General features: G+C 41.7%; 1 protein-coding gene across 2 annotated transcripts in view; it reads right to left on the reverse strand.

Annotated features, from left to right (window-relative positions):
* Positions 1 to 16,459, reverse strand: part of ogdhl (oxoglutarate dehydrogenase L) — a gene marked incomplete at its 5' end in the record, with an annotated part of 32,200 nt that overhangs the window by 12,428 nt on the left and 3,313 nt on the right. The window contains 10 exons of one of the 2 annotated variants that reach the window (XM_081350760.1): positions 6,392 to 6,520; positions 7,889 to 7,991; positions 8,630 to 8,782; positions 9,896 to 10,075; positions 10,196 to 10,324; positions 10,450 to 10,629; positions 10,725 to 10,815; positions 10,902 to 11,048; positions 11,254 to 11,408; positions 11,657 to 11,772. In XM_081350760.1, the coding sequence (XP_081206886.1) occupies positions 6,392 to 6,520; positions 7,889 to 7,991; positions 8,630 to 8,782; positions 9,896 to 10,075; positions 10,196 to 10,324; positions 10,450 to 10,629; positions 10,725 to 10,815; positions 10,902 to 11,048; positions 11,254 to 11,408; positions 11,657 to 11,772 (1,383 nt within the window). Of the gene's footprint in view, positions 1 to 6,391; positions 6,521 to 7,888; positions 7,992 to 8,629; positions 8,783 to 9,895; positions 10,076 to 10,195; positions 10,325 to 10,449; positions 10,630 to 10,724; positions 10,816 to 10,901; positions 11,049 to 11,253; positions 11,409 to 11,656; positions 11,773 to 16,459 lie in introns of those variants that run through there. The other variant, XM_081350761.1, reaches the window with a different exon arrangement.

Raw genomic sequence — 16,459 nt, forward strand, 5'->3', positions numbered from 1 at the left:
TATTCACCAGCGCACTATACAGCTCCCTTTTAATCACTTGCTTTGCAGCATCTCTGGACACAGTAACATTAAAGAAATCAGCAATTACCAAAAAATCTTTTTTTCTACACTGATTAAAAACTTCTGTAGTTGGTGCAAGTGTAAACGCCAAAAGATCAAATTCCATCTTGCCGCATGCAGTCTGCCCTCACCCCAAAAAAAATGAAAGCAGCCAAAACTTATTACCTATAATACAAAAGTCTCACTGAAAAACCAACAATATGCTTCAATGAGTTCTACCTTAAAAATGGGCGTTTTACAAGAGAAAGTCACCAAATAAGTGCCTAACTGGGCAAGTTCAAAAATAAACAACTTGGTAGAGGACAAAAGATAAACTCTACAAACTACCAAATTCGCAAGGGACGAGCCCCCAAATATGTTACGTCCTATTAGTGTCTAGGGTTCTTTTAACGGAACGTAACATATTACAATTTTAAAGATTTTAAAGAGCATTAGTCTGGGCCCTGCCACAGCACCACAACAACAACAAGATTCTTTTTAACCCTTTTTATTCAAAGGCTCTTAACATATCACGACTTGCTCAGAAAATAAGCTTCTGGGGAGGAACAAAGGTCTCAGAAGGGGGCAATGCCAAAATAATAAACAAAAGCCAGATCTACCTGGATTTATGAATTCTTAATAAGCCTCACAAAGAATATACAAATAAATGACAGAAATCTATCCTGACTCCCTACCTAGCCACAAAACAGGAGAAAAAAAGGGTTACAAAATAAAATGGCGCCCACCTCCCTACAGTTCCCAAGTAACAAAGCAAAAAGAAAGTAACAACAAACAATCAGGAGAATAACAGCTTTTAAAGGAAAACAAATCAAAAGGTGGCTTTACAACTTGAAGGTTTTAGATGGAGGCGTCTCACAACAAAGCAAGAGATCCTTCGGCAACAGCATTCAACAGCGTTCAACAGTGAGCAGGCTACGGCACAGATCCACAACAAAAAGCACAACAGCTCCAATCAACAGGACCGGGCAGGACGCAGACCAAGCTCTGGAGAAGAGTTCTCCCCGATTGAGAGTTCTGCTGGATTTTATGCTGCTTCCCTCCTGGATGGTAAGCAGGTGCAGCTGGAGACGCAATCAGCTACCTGCCAGAGGAAAGAGTGGGAGGAGCCAAAGGAGAGCAAGAGACAACAAAAACAACAGAAAGAAAAAACATACCACAGTACAATAATAACTCACAAAAATATACGTCTTTAGACGTAACAAAAGTCATAGACTTGTACATTTTGTTGTGTGACACTTTGAAAATAAATGCAGTTCGCTTTCGAAGGGAACCTCGACAATACGTCATCGACGTTATGGGGAATCGCCTCAGCGTGACCAATGACTGAAGTACCTGTGGAATCCCGCCAATCGCATTGGCTCGCGTCAGCCGTGACGTGACGCTCTGGAGTGCCCAGGAAGTATAAATAGAGCGCCCAGAGAACATGTCACCCTCTTTTCGTGTTCAGGGACTGGTTTACTGAGTGCTGTAAGTTGGTAAGAATGGATAAATCTAATAAGACATTTAGGAAGTGTGTTTACCCGTGCGAGAGGTGTCTTGCACCTGGTGATTCACACGACCTGTGTGTTTGGTGTCTGGGTGAAGAGCACGCGCGCTCTGCTCTCGAGGGGGCGGAGTGCGTTCACTGCGAGCGTCTTCCTTTGAGGACGCTTCGTTCTCGTCTGTCCCTCTTCTCGAGGGAAGAGGGACAGTCTTCTTTGCCCCGCGGATCGGGTCCCTCTCGTGCCGAGGCCCGAGAGAAGACTCAGATCGTGGGGATCACAAAGAGACCTCGCTGACGATTTTGAGAGAGGGGTGAATCTCTCTCAATCGTCAGCGCGGGATGAGGGTGAGCTGCTGGCCGATGATGATGCATCTTCAGCATCTTCTAGGACAGCAGGCAGTGCTCTTCTGGCGTCAAGCCAGGGCGAGCAGGAGGAGCGAGAGGCGGGCGAGGATGTTGAGATGCCTGAGCCTGCCCAGCCCTCCTGCCCCGCGTACGAGGAATTAATGGAGGTGATGGAGCGTGCCACTGCCAGGCTCGAGTTGCCCTGGCAGCGCATAAGAGAGGAAGCTGCTCGTGGGAGGCTTGATGAGCGCTTCCTCTCTGGCCACACCCCATCGATTCCTGGGAGCCTTCCATTCCTTCCTGACCTCCATTCTCAGGTCGTGAAGGCATGGAAGAAACCATACTCCTCGCGTATTCATCGCTTCCAGCGTTTGAGTTATGCAAACGTGGAGGCGATGCATGAGCATGGTTACGCATCGATGCCTCCCATCGAAGATTCCTTCGCCAGCTATTTGGCGGGGGAGGGGGCATCGACGCTGAGGACTCCCACCCTGCCATCCAAACCCCTTCAGACCACATCTCGGTTGAATGGCAGGGCGTACGCGGCGGCAGGTCAGGCTGGTGGGGCACTGCACACGATGGCTGTGTTGCAGGCGTACCAGGCTGACCTGCTGAAGGACCTGGATCAGGGTCAGGGCTTGTCCCCTGATGCGGTGGCCGAGTTGCGCCGCACCACAGACCTGGCTCTCCGGGCCACTAAGCAGACAGCTACGGCCAACGGTCGTTCAATGGCTGCCATGGTGGTCACGGAGAGGCACCTGTGGGTGAACCTGGCTGGCATTGTGGAGAAAGAGAGGACTTTTCTCCTCGATGCTCCGGTTTCGCCCTCTGAACTTTTTGGAACCTCCGTTGAGGCGGTGGTCGGAAAGTTTAGAGAGGCGAAGGCGCGCTCGGCGGCATATAGGTCTTGTATACCGCTCCGGTCCAGGTCCGCACCCAGACGCCCCTGGGGTCCTGGCCCGCCTCGCTTCGAGGAGCTTACAGGACCAGCGGGACTCGGTCGCCGCTCATGCCCCTCCTCTAGTGCGGAGCAAGGCCATGAGACGGCACGAGTCCAGGAGGAAAAGGCGGGGGGTAAGGAGAGAGGATTTCCAGTCTAGGCGTGAGGAGGATCGCCCTGGGAGGAGCAGATAGGTTTTGTTCCTCCTCTTTTAAGCCCGCCTTCCCTCTTTCCCCATTTTAAAGTAACATCAGGCCCAGCGGACCTATGATGATGGAGTATTAGTCTGACGGTCTGCATCAGGGCTTGGTGTATAGCTGAACAGAGTAGATATGTTTCTTTATCTAATAAGCTAGCTTGTAAACAGTATATATAGTTATTGTCGGTATATGTGTTAGGCTTCCTCTCCCTATGAGAGTCGTACTGCTGAGGCCTCCATATACATATTGCATGTTTCAGGCTTCCTCTACTTTTAGAATCATCCTGCAGAGGCCTTCATGCAAATAGCAAGCTAGTTTTTTATCAGTATATGTAGTAGGCTTCCTCTCCATATGAGGGTCGTATTGCTGAGGCCTCCATATACTTATTGAGCCTAGGAAGGGCTAGTTATTGTTAGTGTGTGTGTTAGGCTTCCTCTCCATATGAGAGTCGTACTGCTGAGGCCTCCATATACAGATTGCATGTTTCAGGCTTCCTCTGCTTTCAGAGTCATCCTGCAGAAGCCTTCATGCAAATAGCTAGCTAGCTTTTGTCAGTATATGTTGTAGGCTTCCTCTCCATATGAGAGTCGTACTGCTGAGGCCTCCATATACATATGGCATGTTTCAGGCTTCCTCTACTTTGAGAGTCATCCTGCAGAGGCCTTCATGCAAATAGCAAGCTAAGTTTTGTGTTGGTATATGTAGTAGGCTTCCTCTCCATATGAGGGTCATGTTGCTGAGGCCTCCATATACTTATTGAGCTCAGGCAGGCTAGTTATTGTTAGTATATGTGCTAGGCTTCCTCTCCATATGAGAGTCGTACTGCTGAGGCCTCCATATACATATTGCATGTTTCAGGCTTCCTCTACTTTCAGAGTCATCCTGCAGAGGCCTTCATGCAAATAGCAAGCTAGTTTTGTGTTAGTATGTAGTAGGCTTCCTCTCTATATGAGGGTCGTATTGTTGAGGCTTCCATATACTTATTGTATTGCTGATATATGTGTTAGGCTTCCTCTCCATATGAGAGTTGTACTGCTGAGGCCTCCATATACATACTGCATGTTTCAGGCTTTCTCTGCTTTCAGAGTTATCCTGCAGAGGCCTTCATGCAAATAGCAAGCTAGTTTTGTGTTCGTATATGTAGTAGGCTTCCTCTCCATATGAGAGTCGTACTGCTGAGGCCTCCATATACATATTGCATGTTTCAGGCTTCCTCTACTTTCAGAGTCATCCTGCAGAGGCCTTCATGCAAATATCAAGCTAGTTTTGTGTCGGTACATGTAGTAGGCTTCCTCTCCATATGAGGGTCATGTTGCTGAGGCCTCCATATACTTATTGAGCTCAGGCAGGCTAGTTATTGTTAGTATGTGCGCTAGGCTTCCTCTCCATATGAGAGTCGTACTGCTGAGGCCTCCATATACATATTGCATGTTTCAGGCTTCCTCTACTCTCAGAGTCATCCTGCAGAGGCCTTCATGCAAATAGCAAGCTAATTTTGTGTTAGTATATGTAGTAGGCTTCCTCTCTATATGAGGGTCGTATTGTTGAGGTTTCCATATACTTATTGTATTGCTGATATATGGGTTAGGCTTCCTCTCCATATGAGAGTCGTACTGCTGAGGCCTCCATATACATACTGCATGTTTCAGGCTTCCTTTGCTTTCAGAGTTATCCTGCAGAGGCCTTCATGCAAATAGCTAGCTAGCCTTGTCAGTATATGTTGTAGGCTTCCTCTCCATATGAGAGTCGTACTGCTGAGGCCTCCATATACATATTGCATGTTTCAGGCTTCCTCTACTTTCAGAGTCATCCTGCAGAGGCCTTCATGCAAATAGCAAGCTAGTTTCTGTCAAGTATATGTTGTAGGTTTAATGTTATATGTGTTAGGCTTCCTCTCCATTTGAGAGTCGTACTGTTGAGGCCTCCATATACTTATTGGTGTCCAGACCTTGAGCTAAAGCAGCAGGTGTACAGTTAGCCTGACGTGTAGGCTGTAGGGGCTGTTACCTGGACTTATTGTAGTGGTCAGGCATCCCCTTAGCATGGCGGCGTTGGTATAGCGTTCCCCATAACGTCGATGACGTATTGTCAAGGTTCCCTTCGAAAGGGAACGTCTCAGGTTACAAGTGTAACCTTTGTTCCCTGAGAACAGGGAACGAGACAATACGTCTCCCTGCCATGCTTTCGGTTCGGCCTGTTCAGTCCCTTCAGACGAAGAGGATGACATGTTCTCTGGGCTCTATTTATACTTCCTGGGCACTCCAGAGCGTCACGTCACGGCTGACGCGAGCCAATGCGATTGGCGGGATTCCACAGGTACTTCAGTCATTGGTCACGCTGAGGCGATTCCCCATAACGTCGATGACGTATTGTCTCGTTCCCTGTTCTCAGGGAACAAAGGTTACACTTGTAACCTGAGACGTTTTCTAGAAAGGGAAAGTTTGTCAAGACAGACTTTGTTGGCCCTGTTTGATAGATAGATAAGCTAGATAGTAAAAGTTTTCATCTGAAGTCAGTAGGACCAACAGAAAAGTTTAGGAGAAAATACATAAACGGTGTCAGGACAGACTGAACATATGTGTCAAATTTGGTGAATGTAGCTTTAAGTTTATGAAAAGCAAACCCATAAGAGTAGCTTGGTTTTTCATACACAATATCCCATTGGAATAAAGCATCATTCTTTGTCAGAAATAAGTTTGCCGGTGGGATGGTTTGATGCTCTGAGGTAGTTGTGCTTAGAGGCAGGCAATAAGCAGAGATTAGCTGGAGGGCTATGGTAGTTCGGGTGATTTAGCAGAATTTAAGGCTGCCAGATTGGAGTCGGCTCTTTAAGTGCAATGGTCCCATAGTGCAACTCCATCAATCCACTATAGCTCCCATGTGTCCGCTGCTCAGAGAAAGAAAATTATGACCCGTAAGGAGCAATGAGACATTCCTATATCAGAAGTGTAAGGATCATCTGTCAGGGCTTTGCTGATGTTCCACACCATTACCACCATCATCCTGCAATGCTCTGATGTCAGTTTCCAGTGTTTTGTCCCTAGTGGTTAAAGCTTAACAGTACATACATTAAGATATAATCTAGTTGATTTCCATTCGATTTTTAGTTGATGAACTGACTGCTGGTAACAGCCTCTGGGACTCCACAGATAGTTCAAGCAAAAGTGAAAATTATGTCAACCCTCGTGTCTTTTTGAAACCTGTATGACTGACCTTCTTGTACACTGTGTAATACAAAAGGCTCTTTTCCAAATATTGATGTCAATAGTTACAAACTCTCAGGCAAAAGATTTTCAGTTCAGAAATTGTGAATTCAACACTGTCACAATTAAATGCTTACCAATCAAAATACCTGAAACTCACCACTATGAATGGCAAAGTCCTTTAGAGGGACTGAACTGGCTACTGAACCAATGTGCATGAGCACATCTTCGCTTAGTCCGGTGGGAGGGCAGCTCATGCTCTTTGGCTCTCCATCTGGTTTGAAGAAGTCTTAAACACAAAACAGAACACATTTAAGGTTCTGAATCCATGGCTCTCAATCAGGGAACTGGGGCCCACTAGACTAGAGGGCCTAAATATGCCTTAAAATAATTTAAAATAAGACAAAACAGAAAACAAGCATTAAAATCAGCTAAAACAACTAAAAACCAATATATTTCCTATTTTAATTCACCCCCTTGAGAACCGTTTGTTTTGCAGGATGTCTTAGAAAACCTGGATATATGATGTGATTTCTAGACCTGGAAAAGTCATAAATTATCTTAAAGGTGCTCTAAGCGATGTCTTTTTTAGTTTTTTAGCCCAAAACATTTTTTGTCACATACATCTCCTCACTATCCGCTAGCTGCCTGTCCCCTGAACACACTGTAAAAAAAAACACGGTCTCTGTAGACAGCCTAGGCTCCACAAACGGCAAGAAAAACAAACTGGCCCAGCCTGGACCATGAAACATAACAAACAGTGTTCCAGCCAATTACCGACAAGAATGATTTGGGGGTGGGGGTGGGGGGTTGGTAGAGTGGAGGAGAGAGAAGCATGAAGAGGGAAGTTAGCTAGAGGAGAGATGTCCTAGACAATGACAACGACTAACGTTAAAAATGTATATTCTTGAGAATTTTGATATGGCCGACACACGACCAAAGAGACGACGTTAACAACAAAGAATAGGAAAAAGGAGAAGGAACGTGCGAAGTCCCGAATTTACATCGGAAAAACGCTCAAAAGGTGGTGAGAACTCCGCCGGCAGAAGGGCTTCCAATCCGAAATTCAGTTGGCTCTGTTTTTGCTGGACAGGTGGGTAAATCCAGTTTGTTTTTTCTAAATGGTTCATGACTGTTTCAGGAAGGGAAGGGAGGGGGGTGGGGGACAGGATGAGAAGGGGGGTTCGAGCTAACCTCCGTTTTGTTTGACAATACTTTGAATGTCAACAAGAAGTGACGTCACCCAACATCGCTTAGAGCACCTTCAAAATGCCATAGGCATTAATATAAAGAATAAACATTTTACTAGTTTTGCCAAGCTGTAAAATATTTTGTTGAGTAGAAATTGTGAATTAAAAAAAAATCTTTATCCTTAATGCTTATCCAATACATCACGAATGACTGGAAAATTCAGCTCCTAAAACTTCTGAAAGTTAATTAGTTTAGTTTTAATTCCGATTAGTTTAGTTTAATTTACAAAAACTACTGTAGGAGTGCCCATAGATTAAAGCAAGTTTTAAACTAGGACTAAGGAGCTTTCGAATACTGTTGTGCACAATGGAGGGCCTTGGAGTCAAAACGGTTGAGAAACACTGGTCTAAATCCATCTTATATTTTCACTGAAATGCCTAGTATCTATAAAGTCCTCAAAATGTACCTGGCCACGGAGAGTCAAGCCAGTTGCGGATGTGTAGGATCTTCTCATCTTTAGAGCTGGTATACGCCTCCTCACAGATCTTGTCATATTTAGCAACCTCCTCCTGGAAACAATTCACAGTACAGCACTATCCACTATATTCATCAAAATCCCAGACACATGACACATTTGTGACAAATTATTAATTAATGATTCATGGCACCTATGTGCTACGGCGTAGAGAAAACAGCAAGATTCCAGTCACAATTTATTCTCTAAGTGAAATCCCTAGAGCTATGTCAGCGAGTGAAGAGTGACAGGGATGCAGTTGTAAATAAAACGAGCTGTCGCCGGGCGAGACAAGGTGTCAGCTATCCGCACTGGAGGGATGGTTTGGTCCGACAATCGTGGTTTCTACGGCGACACAAATCTGAGGGCGGTTGGGAGGGGAGGCTATATTTGAGCCCGGGGAATGAAAGCCTGGGTCATCGGGTGAAGTATGAAACGTGTCATAGCCAGAGCGAAAAGACATTGGCTGAGCATCTGAACACAGCCTCCATCAATTGTCAGGAAACAATATACAAACGGCGCAGGAAACCCATCGCTCCCTAATAGTCCAGGAAAACAACAGCTGTGGAAAAGATTCTTTAGATGAGTTAAAAAGGTCAATTAGGGTGACCTGTGGGAGGAACAACAGCAGGTGGACATTTTCACATTACATAACGACACAATAATGAGATTTCCATAGAGTGAGACACAAACCTCAAACTCTTGCAGTGTTACAACTCCCTCAGAGATGAGCTTGTCTGCATACTTCTTCAGCACGTGTTCCTGTTTGCGGATCTGTTTGTACATGAGGGGTTGAGTGAACATGGGCTCATCCATCTCATTATGTCCAAACCGCCGGTAACACACCTATAAAACACAACAGTTTACATGTGATTAGATACATATTCAGTATCAGTAATTCAAACAATTTCTATTGTTGTATAAAAAAGACACACTATTACCAGTGTCTATCTAATTTTCAGATCTTTCCATTCTTTCTACATCTTTATCAGTTAGGATTGAAAGTTTATTTAATGTATTTTAGTTTAAATTGGTTTCATTCCCAGGTAAGGTTTCAAATAAATTTCTTCAGTGTTCAAAATATTTGGCAAGGCTATGCCACACAGAATCCCATGTATTCTTCGCTAATGGCCTCATAGCACGCTATTCCTGAAGGCGATTCATCAAGTAGCTTTCCCTTTACGAAGTGCCATGCAATGGCGCAAAATCGCTGTTTTTAATTTGCCGCTTCTTAGTGTTTTTGAACTTTTCAGACAGGCTGTCAGTCTGAGCATAACGGGTCATTCACACAAAGATAAATAACTTTAACCATGAAGTTTTAAAAATCGCTTTAACTATAAGAGAATATCGGACCTAATATCGTTGGATATTATAATCACTTTCAGAGCGTTTTTAATCCCAGCTGATGAACGATAAAGGCACTGACAGCCAGTAAAAATCCTTCCTATTTTATATTGCATACTTAGAATACTCCTAACGTTATAGTTAACATGAACGTTTTTGTCATAGTTCATTCTTATTGTGAACTGGTCTTTAGTAGTGAGGACATTTCAGCAAGCTTTTCTGCAGGTCTGTCATGAAATCATTAATGCAACCGATTCATTCAAAAACCTTGATTCATTCAGTAATGTTATGAGCGAGTCATTGCTTTATTCACTCAACCGATTCGTTCAAAAACTCAGATTCATTCCTGACATATGGTTCATTCCTGATTGATCCCACATGACATATTCTGATGTGTTTTTAAATTAGATTTTTTAAACATCAGCCCATGGCCCCCCTGCCGTATCTTCACACTCCCCTGGTTGAAACCCCTAAGTGTAACAGAAAAGATTGTGATTCTGAAACCAGAAAAATAGATCTTGTGTAATCAAGCATTATACTAGTCTTAACAAGTGATTTATTTTAAGGTTCAGTGATATTTTAATTACATGTATGATGTGTCTTCACAGTATTTACCAGATCAATCACCACATCTTTGTTGAAAGTGTTTCTCCATTCTACAGCAACCTTGCACACATACATCACAGCCTCTGGGTCATCAGCGTTGACATGGAAGATGGGTGCGTTGACCACACGAGCCACATCCGTTGGATAGGTAGAGGACCGTGCCATTCGGGGATCTGTGGTGAATCCAATCTGGCAACATCAGATAACACTCATCAATCTACAACATATTGAAAGGTTAGAGGTTAAGGTTTTGCAGAAAGCTACTCCTCAAATCGATTCTAATAGGAAAATCTGATGTTTGGTGTTAACCTGATTATTGACTACAACATGGATGGTGCCATGAGTTGTATATGAAGGCAGTTCACTGAGATGGAAGGTTTCATATACGACTCCCTGACCCGCAAATGCAGCGTCACCATGCATGAGAATGGACATCACCTGCAAAGAAAGGAATTGATGGCTTAAAATCATCCAACATGCCAAATGATGCAGAAAAAGCAGAATATGTGGTTATGTCTTGCAGTGGCTCATCTTTAAAGATAATCTGAAGATAAAAGTACAACCCTCCTTCCTTCCGTGTCTCCTCTGTAGAACTGCTCTGCCTTAGTCTTGCCCTGAACGACAGGATCTACTGCCTCTAGGTGAGAGGGGTTAGCCATCAGAGACAATGTGATATTCTTATCCGTTTCCCTGTTGATCCGTTCATGGTACATCCCCAAGTGATATTTCACGTCTCCTGAACCCTGGAATAGATTAAAGTGTGAAATGTACATCAGAAGCACAATAAGACAAGATCCGATATGACAAAAGCATCTTTCATCAGATGAAATTATATTACCTCATCTGCAGCCTCAAGTTTGGAATCAAACTGACAGAATATCTGATCCAAATCTTTGCGAACTACGTTGGCCAGGACATTCAGTCGCCCCCTGTTTGAGTCAAAGGTTGTGTTATTATTGCTGGGGTGGATTCATAAAAGCAGGATGAGATTGGATGGAGCAGGTTTTCAAGGTACCTGTGAGGCATTCCCATAATTACACTCTCTATACCAGCTTCGCTGGACTTGTCAATGATCATCTTCAGGGCAGGGATGAGGACCTCACAGCCTTCCAAACCAAAGCGTTTCTCTGAAGACCATTTGCGAGCAAGAAAGTCCTCAAACCTAGAACATTGAATCATTAACATAGAACATTCTTTGTCATTGTCAGCTTTACTTTGCTAAATTAAGCTATTTAAATGTATATTAATTCTAATACATTTCACACAGACACAACGATGACTTCCAAAACTGTGGGTTAAGCTAAGAAAAAATGAGTCTCTAATAAAGAAGCAAAAAACACACATTACATTATTTTAAGGATATGCACCGTGTTGAGCGAACCAGCCTGGCCAGCAAGGTCCTCTTCTCTCTGTCAGAAAATATCATGATTCCTGGAGATTCAAACTTCTGTCGGATCCATTGGCATTGCTCCATATTGTTGATAAACATGAATTCCACTCCAGTGTGTCCACAGTATGATGTCTGGAACATTCCAAGCAGATTCAGTTTACCCTTTCATTTATTAATGCATTCATTTTTGAAGTATAATTAAACATCATCATAATATAAGCGATGAGCTTGTCATATTTACCCAAATTACATCCTTTCAGAATAGCTAGTGAATGTCATATCTGAATCAATCCAGTCACAAAACCAGCTAATGAGAAATGAGGAAGGAGTGTTTCTTCTCAAATACTGGGTGATATCACAGTAATCCAGCATCTACCCACCTCAAGTCTGTGTATGATTTCTCTCAGTGGGAGTGTGCTTTCATTTCCCCCAATAAATGTGGTTAGTGGCAACTGAAATGATTTATCGAGATCAGATTCTCCCAAGCCGTACGACTCTAAAAATTAAAAGAGGAGAAGCATATTAAAGAAAAAACGGCAACAGCAAAAAAATACTATAATGAAATGTAATATAACCCCCACAATGTTCCTTTTTACACCAAATATTATGATTTAAAGTGAAGTAAAGATCTGGTGATTATGGTTCCAACAAGTTACTCAACACACAGTTTTCTTTACACTTAACATTTCTTTTAGAATACCATTATTCATTCACACACAAAAAATGTTGTGAATATGTTTTTTTTAATTACATGTTGTCATATTAACAACCAGTCAGAAAATAGACTGATGTAAGCCTCACAAACTTAAAGTATACATCACAATAACTGTTACCGGTCTGTTTTGAATCGGACATAACTGAAGAATGACTCGCAGCTCAGTGCGGCAGTCAGTTGTGAACTCAAAAATGACTCTGATCTGATTTAAATAGCTTTCTCAAAACATGACTGTTTCATTAAAGGGTTAGTTCACCCAAAAATGAAAATTCTGTCAGTAATTACTCACCCTCATGTTGTTCCAACCCCGTAAGACTTTCGTTCATCTTCGGAACACAAATGAAGATATTTTTTATTAAATCTGAGTGCTGGATCACTCCTCCACAGGCTTATGGACACCTTAACTTGCTGGCCCAGAAAATGTATTAAAGACATCATTAATATAGTCCAAGTGACTCCAGTGGCTCAATCTTAAGTTTCTAAAGCGACGAGATTACTTTTTGTGCGCAAAAACAAACAAAAATAACGACTTTATTCCACTTTTCATTTCCTTCTCTCTGGGCCTCGAGTCTTTTCACGTAGTGGAATAGCACGTCACAACGTAGGCTCACTATTGGCCGACGCGGGTCATGTGTGTGATACGTGGTGACGTGCAACACAGACGCGCTACGCTTAAACACTACGTGAAAAGACTCGAGGCCCAGAGAGAAAGAAATGAAAAGTGGAATAAAGTCGTTATTTTTGTTTGTTTTTGCGCACAAAAAAGTATTCTCGTCGCTTTAGAAACTTAAGATTGAGCCACTGGAGTCACTTGGACTATATTAACGATGTCTTTAATACATTTTCTGGGCCAGCAAGTTAAGGTGTCCATAAGCCTGTGGAGGAGTGATCCAGCACTCAGATTTAATCAAAAATATCTTAATTTGTGTTCTGAAGATGAACGAAAGTCTTACAGGGTTGGAACAACATGAGGGTGAGTAATTACAGACAGAATTTTCATTTTTGGGTGAACTAACCCTTTAAACTTTTCAAACACGACTCATTAAAAAGAACCGGTTCAAAAGAGTAATTCACAATCTGGACCTCACAGCTCATCATGCTGTGGTTGTTGCTTGCAGAAAACACACTAAAACTGCCTTTTCTCTTTTTCCGACAAAGACAGTCTGGAAGTCATTCATTTACAACAGAGAGTAGTACGGGATTTGTGTGGAGTTCGGTTCATGTGTGTATGCAGAATTTCCGGATGCAATTTTTTTTTTTTGCTTTGGTTGCGTTGAAATATTTAAACTTTTGTGGCAAGCATCAGAAAGGATGTGATGTATTCTAATCAAAACTCTGAGATTAGTAAATAAAAAAGTGAGAATTACCATATTCACTAAAATGTGATTGCGGTTATGAATAATTGTCAAAAATATTTATTGTATAATTGTTAAATAACTCTTTTGAGAGTGCTAAAAAAACAATTAATTACTGACTCAGGTGACTCCGTGGTCCTTGTTCTTTTAGATTTAACTGCAGCATTTGATACTGTTGATCACTCCACACTAATTTCTAGGTTAGAGTCATGTGTGGGGATAAAGTGATTTCAGTCTTATTTATCGAACAGAAAGTTTTTGGTCAAGATAGGTAATTTCTCCTCTTCTGTCGCTCACCTCTACTGTGCCCTCCCACAAGGCTCGATCTTGGCGTCCCTTTTCTCGCTGTACATGCTACCCTTGGGTTCTATTTTAAGAAGACATGGTGTTTCCTTCCATTTTTATGCTGACGACACCCAAATATATTTACCTATCAAGAGAAATTATCCATCTGCATTAACTTCTCTTTTATTATGCTTAGATGAGGTTAAATCTTCAAAACTTTCTATCTTTAAATGAAGATAAAACTGAGGTGATTGTTTTCGGCGCCACTGATCATTTTAAGACCACCAGCATCGATTTGAGGAGCTTATCTCACTTATCTGCCTTTAGATCTAAGCATGTGCGGAATTTGGGTGTCCTTTTAAATATCTTCGGTAATTGGATCTAGTTTTTATCAACTCCGTCTTGTGTCTAAAATTAAACACTTCCTAAATGACAAACCACTAGAGATGGCTGTTCATGCTTTTATTACTTCTCGTTTAGACTACTGCAACTCATATAGAATTGACTTTAAGATTATTTTATTTGTATATAAATGTCTACATGCATCCTATCTACTCACTGTATCTATGCATATCAAGCATAGATATCTATGCTCCTATCTACTTACTATACCCCTTCCAGAAGCTTAAGATCAAGTGACCAAAACCTCCTTCTAATCCCACACTCACGACTCAATCGTAAAGGGGATTGAGCGTTTTCTGTGGTTGGGCCATAGAACAACCTGCCCTTAGAGATCAGAGTGGCACCTTCCCTGAAAATGTTTAAGTATCTTTTAAAAATGTATTGGTTTTCTCTGGCATATTGATTTATTTTTTACACATTTTTTTTAAATGTGTATATTATATTTGTGCGTATTATCTTAAGTGTGTATATTTAGCATTTGTATTTAGATGTCTTGTACAGCACTTCGGTCAGTCTTGTGGCTGTTTTAAAATGTGCTTTATAAATTAATTAAACTTGAAACTTGAATTAGCCCTAGAACACCTACTATGTTTTTGTATGTATCAGACATATTGGCGATCATTTATTTTGTGTTTTGTATTTATTATTCACTCATGTTAATATAGTGAATAAGCAGAGGAAACAGGCTGTTTCACAGGCTGTTTATGATATACAACAAAACCGTATAAAGACCCACACAAAGCTTTCTAGATTTGAAAATATTGTAGAAAATCGTAATTTTTTCGATCGACACATTTTCAACCATTTCAGTCACAGCCTTGGAGCTCTGATATGTCAATCCTAACTAACATGATTACAAATTTGATGGTAAGTTACACCCCTAAACGGTGAAAGAAAACCACGCAATGCAGGCAATCGTGGTAGTTTGCAAATGCATCCTGTAGATAACACTGGGGTCTATCAGTAAGACTGTGTCTCCTCAAGAGAGGAACACACACAAGAGGAGACAGGTGCAAATGTAATTAAAGCCACAGTACAGATAAAGAGGAAAGATGCATCATACCGAAATTAAGAGCCTTCTGGTCCAATACACGCCCTCATTAGCTGCACGAAGTCTATAGGAAAAACTACGACAAAACCTGACCGACACATTGAGAGAGTAGTGAGGTAAAAGAGGCATGTTTTGAGAGGTCTTCTCACTGGCTATTACTCTCTCTTTTTCGATCTGTTGTGAGAACATGTGCTACATCCTTCTACTCTGGCGACACTAAAGGCAATAGGACCCGACAGGAGCAAAGAGAAAGATTTATGGGCCTTTATCTCAGATAACATTAACCTGTGCTTGCGATTGAGTCTGGGGCATAGCTCTCCCCTCTAGCCCCTGTCGCTGTCTGAGACTGGGGAATCTGTAATGGCCAAATGAGGAATTGTTTGCAGACCACTTACACGACTGCACGACTACAGAGCCTAAAAGCAGACACATCCACGCTCTCTCTCCCCCTTTCCATTAATCGAGCTCTATGAGTCACCAAATAACCAAAACGCAAGCACTGGTACTGGCGGTGTTACTAAACTTCATTACAATAATCTTGATCCTTATATAACATGAAGTGCTATCAGCTCTGATTATGAGGTTGGGGAAGCAACTTCCAATGGTCTTCGGAAGCCCTGAGCTAAAATGAAAAGACTGATCTAAAAGATTATATACACATGCAGGAACATCTCAGAAACAGCACGGCGTTCGGTTTTATTTGCAGAGAATTCACATATTCTATACATTCAGCATGTTTAATGGTTAATATTTCACCTTTTAATGATATGGGGCTCACAATTTGTCTTTTGTTGAATGGTCTAATAACTGGAAGTCCTCACTTTGCAATGAAAGAGTTTTTCAGTAGGCTCCAACAATCTAATTTTCCTTTCATAATTAAAATGAGATGTATGCAGCGGATGGGTGCAGCTTTGTTGCTACAGTGACGTATAAACACAGTGGCTGGGGTTGGGAAGGTCAGTCACCAATTACATTAGACACAGCTCCGGTAGCTTGTGCTGGCTCGCAATGCAAGCGAGAACTGTAGCGCTGACGTTACACAAAATAAACAACAAAGATAAAGATTGAAAGTATGTGTAGATAAAATAAAAGACGATATTTTTTGATATTTTTTAAAAGCCTGAAGTTTGTGGGTCAGTGACATATACTGTATATATATATATATATATATATATATATATATATATATATATATATATATATATATATATATAAAATCTAGTTTAAAACACATGTTCAAGTTCTTAGAAATAAACTCTTTGTATTTATGTTGGTTTTATATGATTGATAAAAAACTTTAAACCATATTCAAGAGAAGTTTCAATTTCATAACTTGCCATTTAATGTCATTTAAAATATTTCATTACAAATATCA

The sequence above is a fragment of the Scardinius erythrophthalmus genome (genome assembly GCF_964197995.2).
Source record: "Scardinius erythrophthalmus genome assembly, chromosome: 21".
NCBI classification, from domain to species: domain Eukaryota; kingdom Metazoa; phylum Chordata; class Actinopteri; order Cypriniformes; family Leuciscidae; genus Scardinius; species Scardinius erythrophthalmus.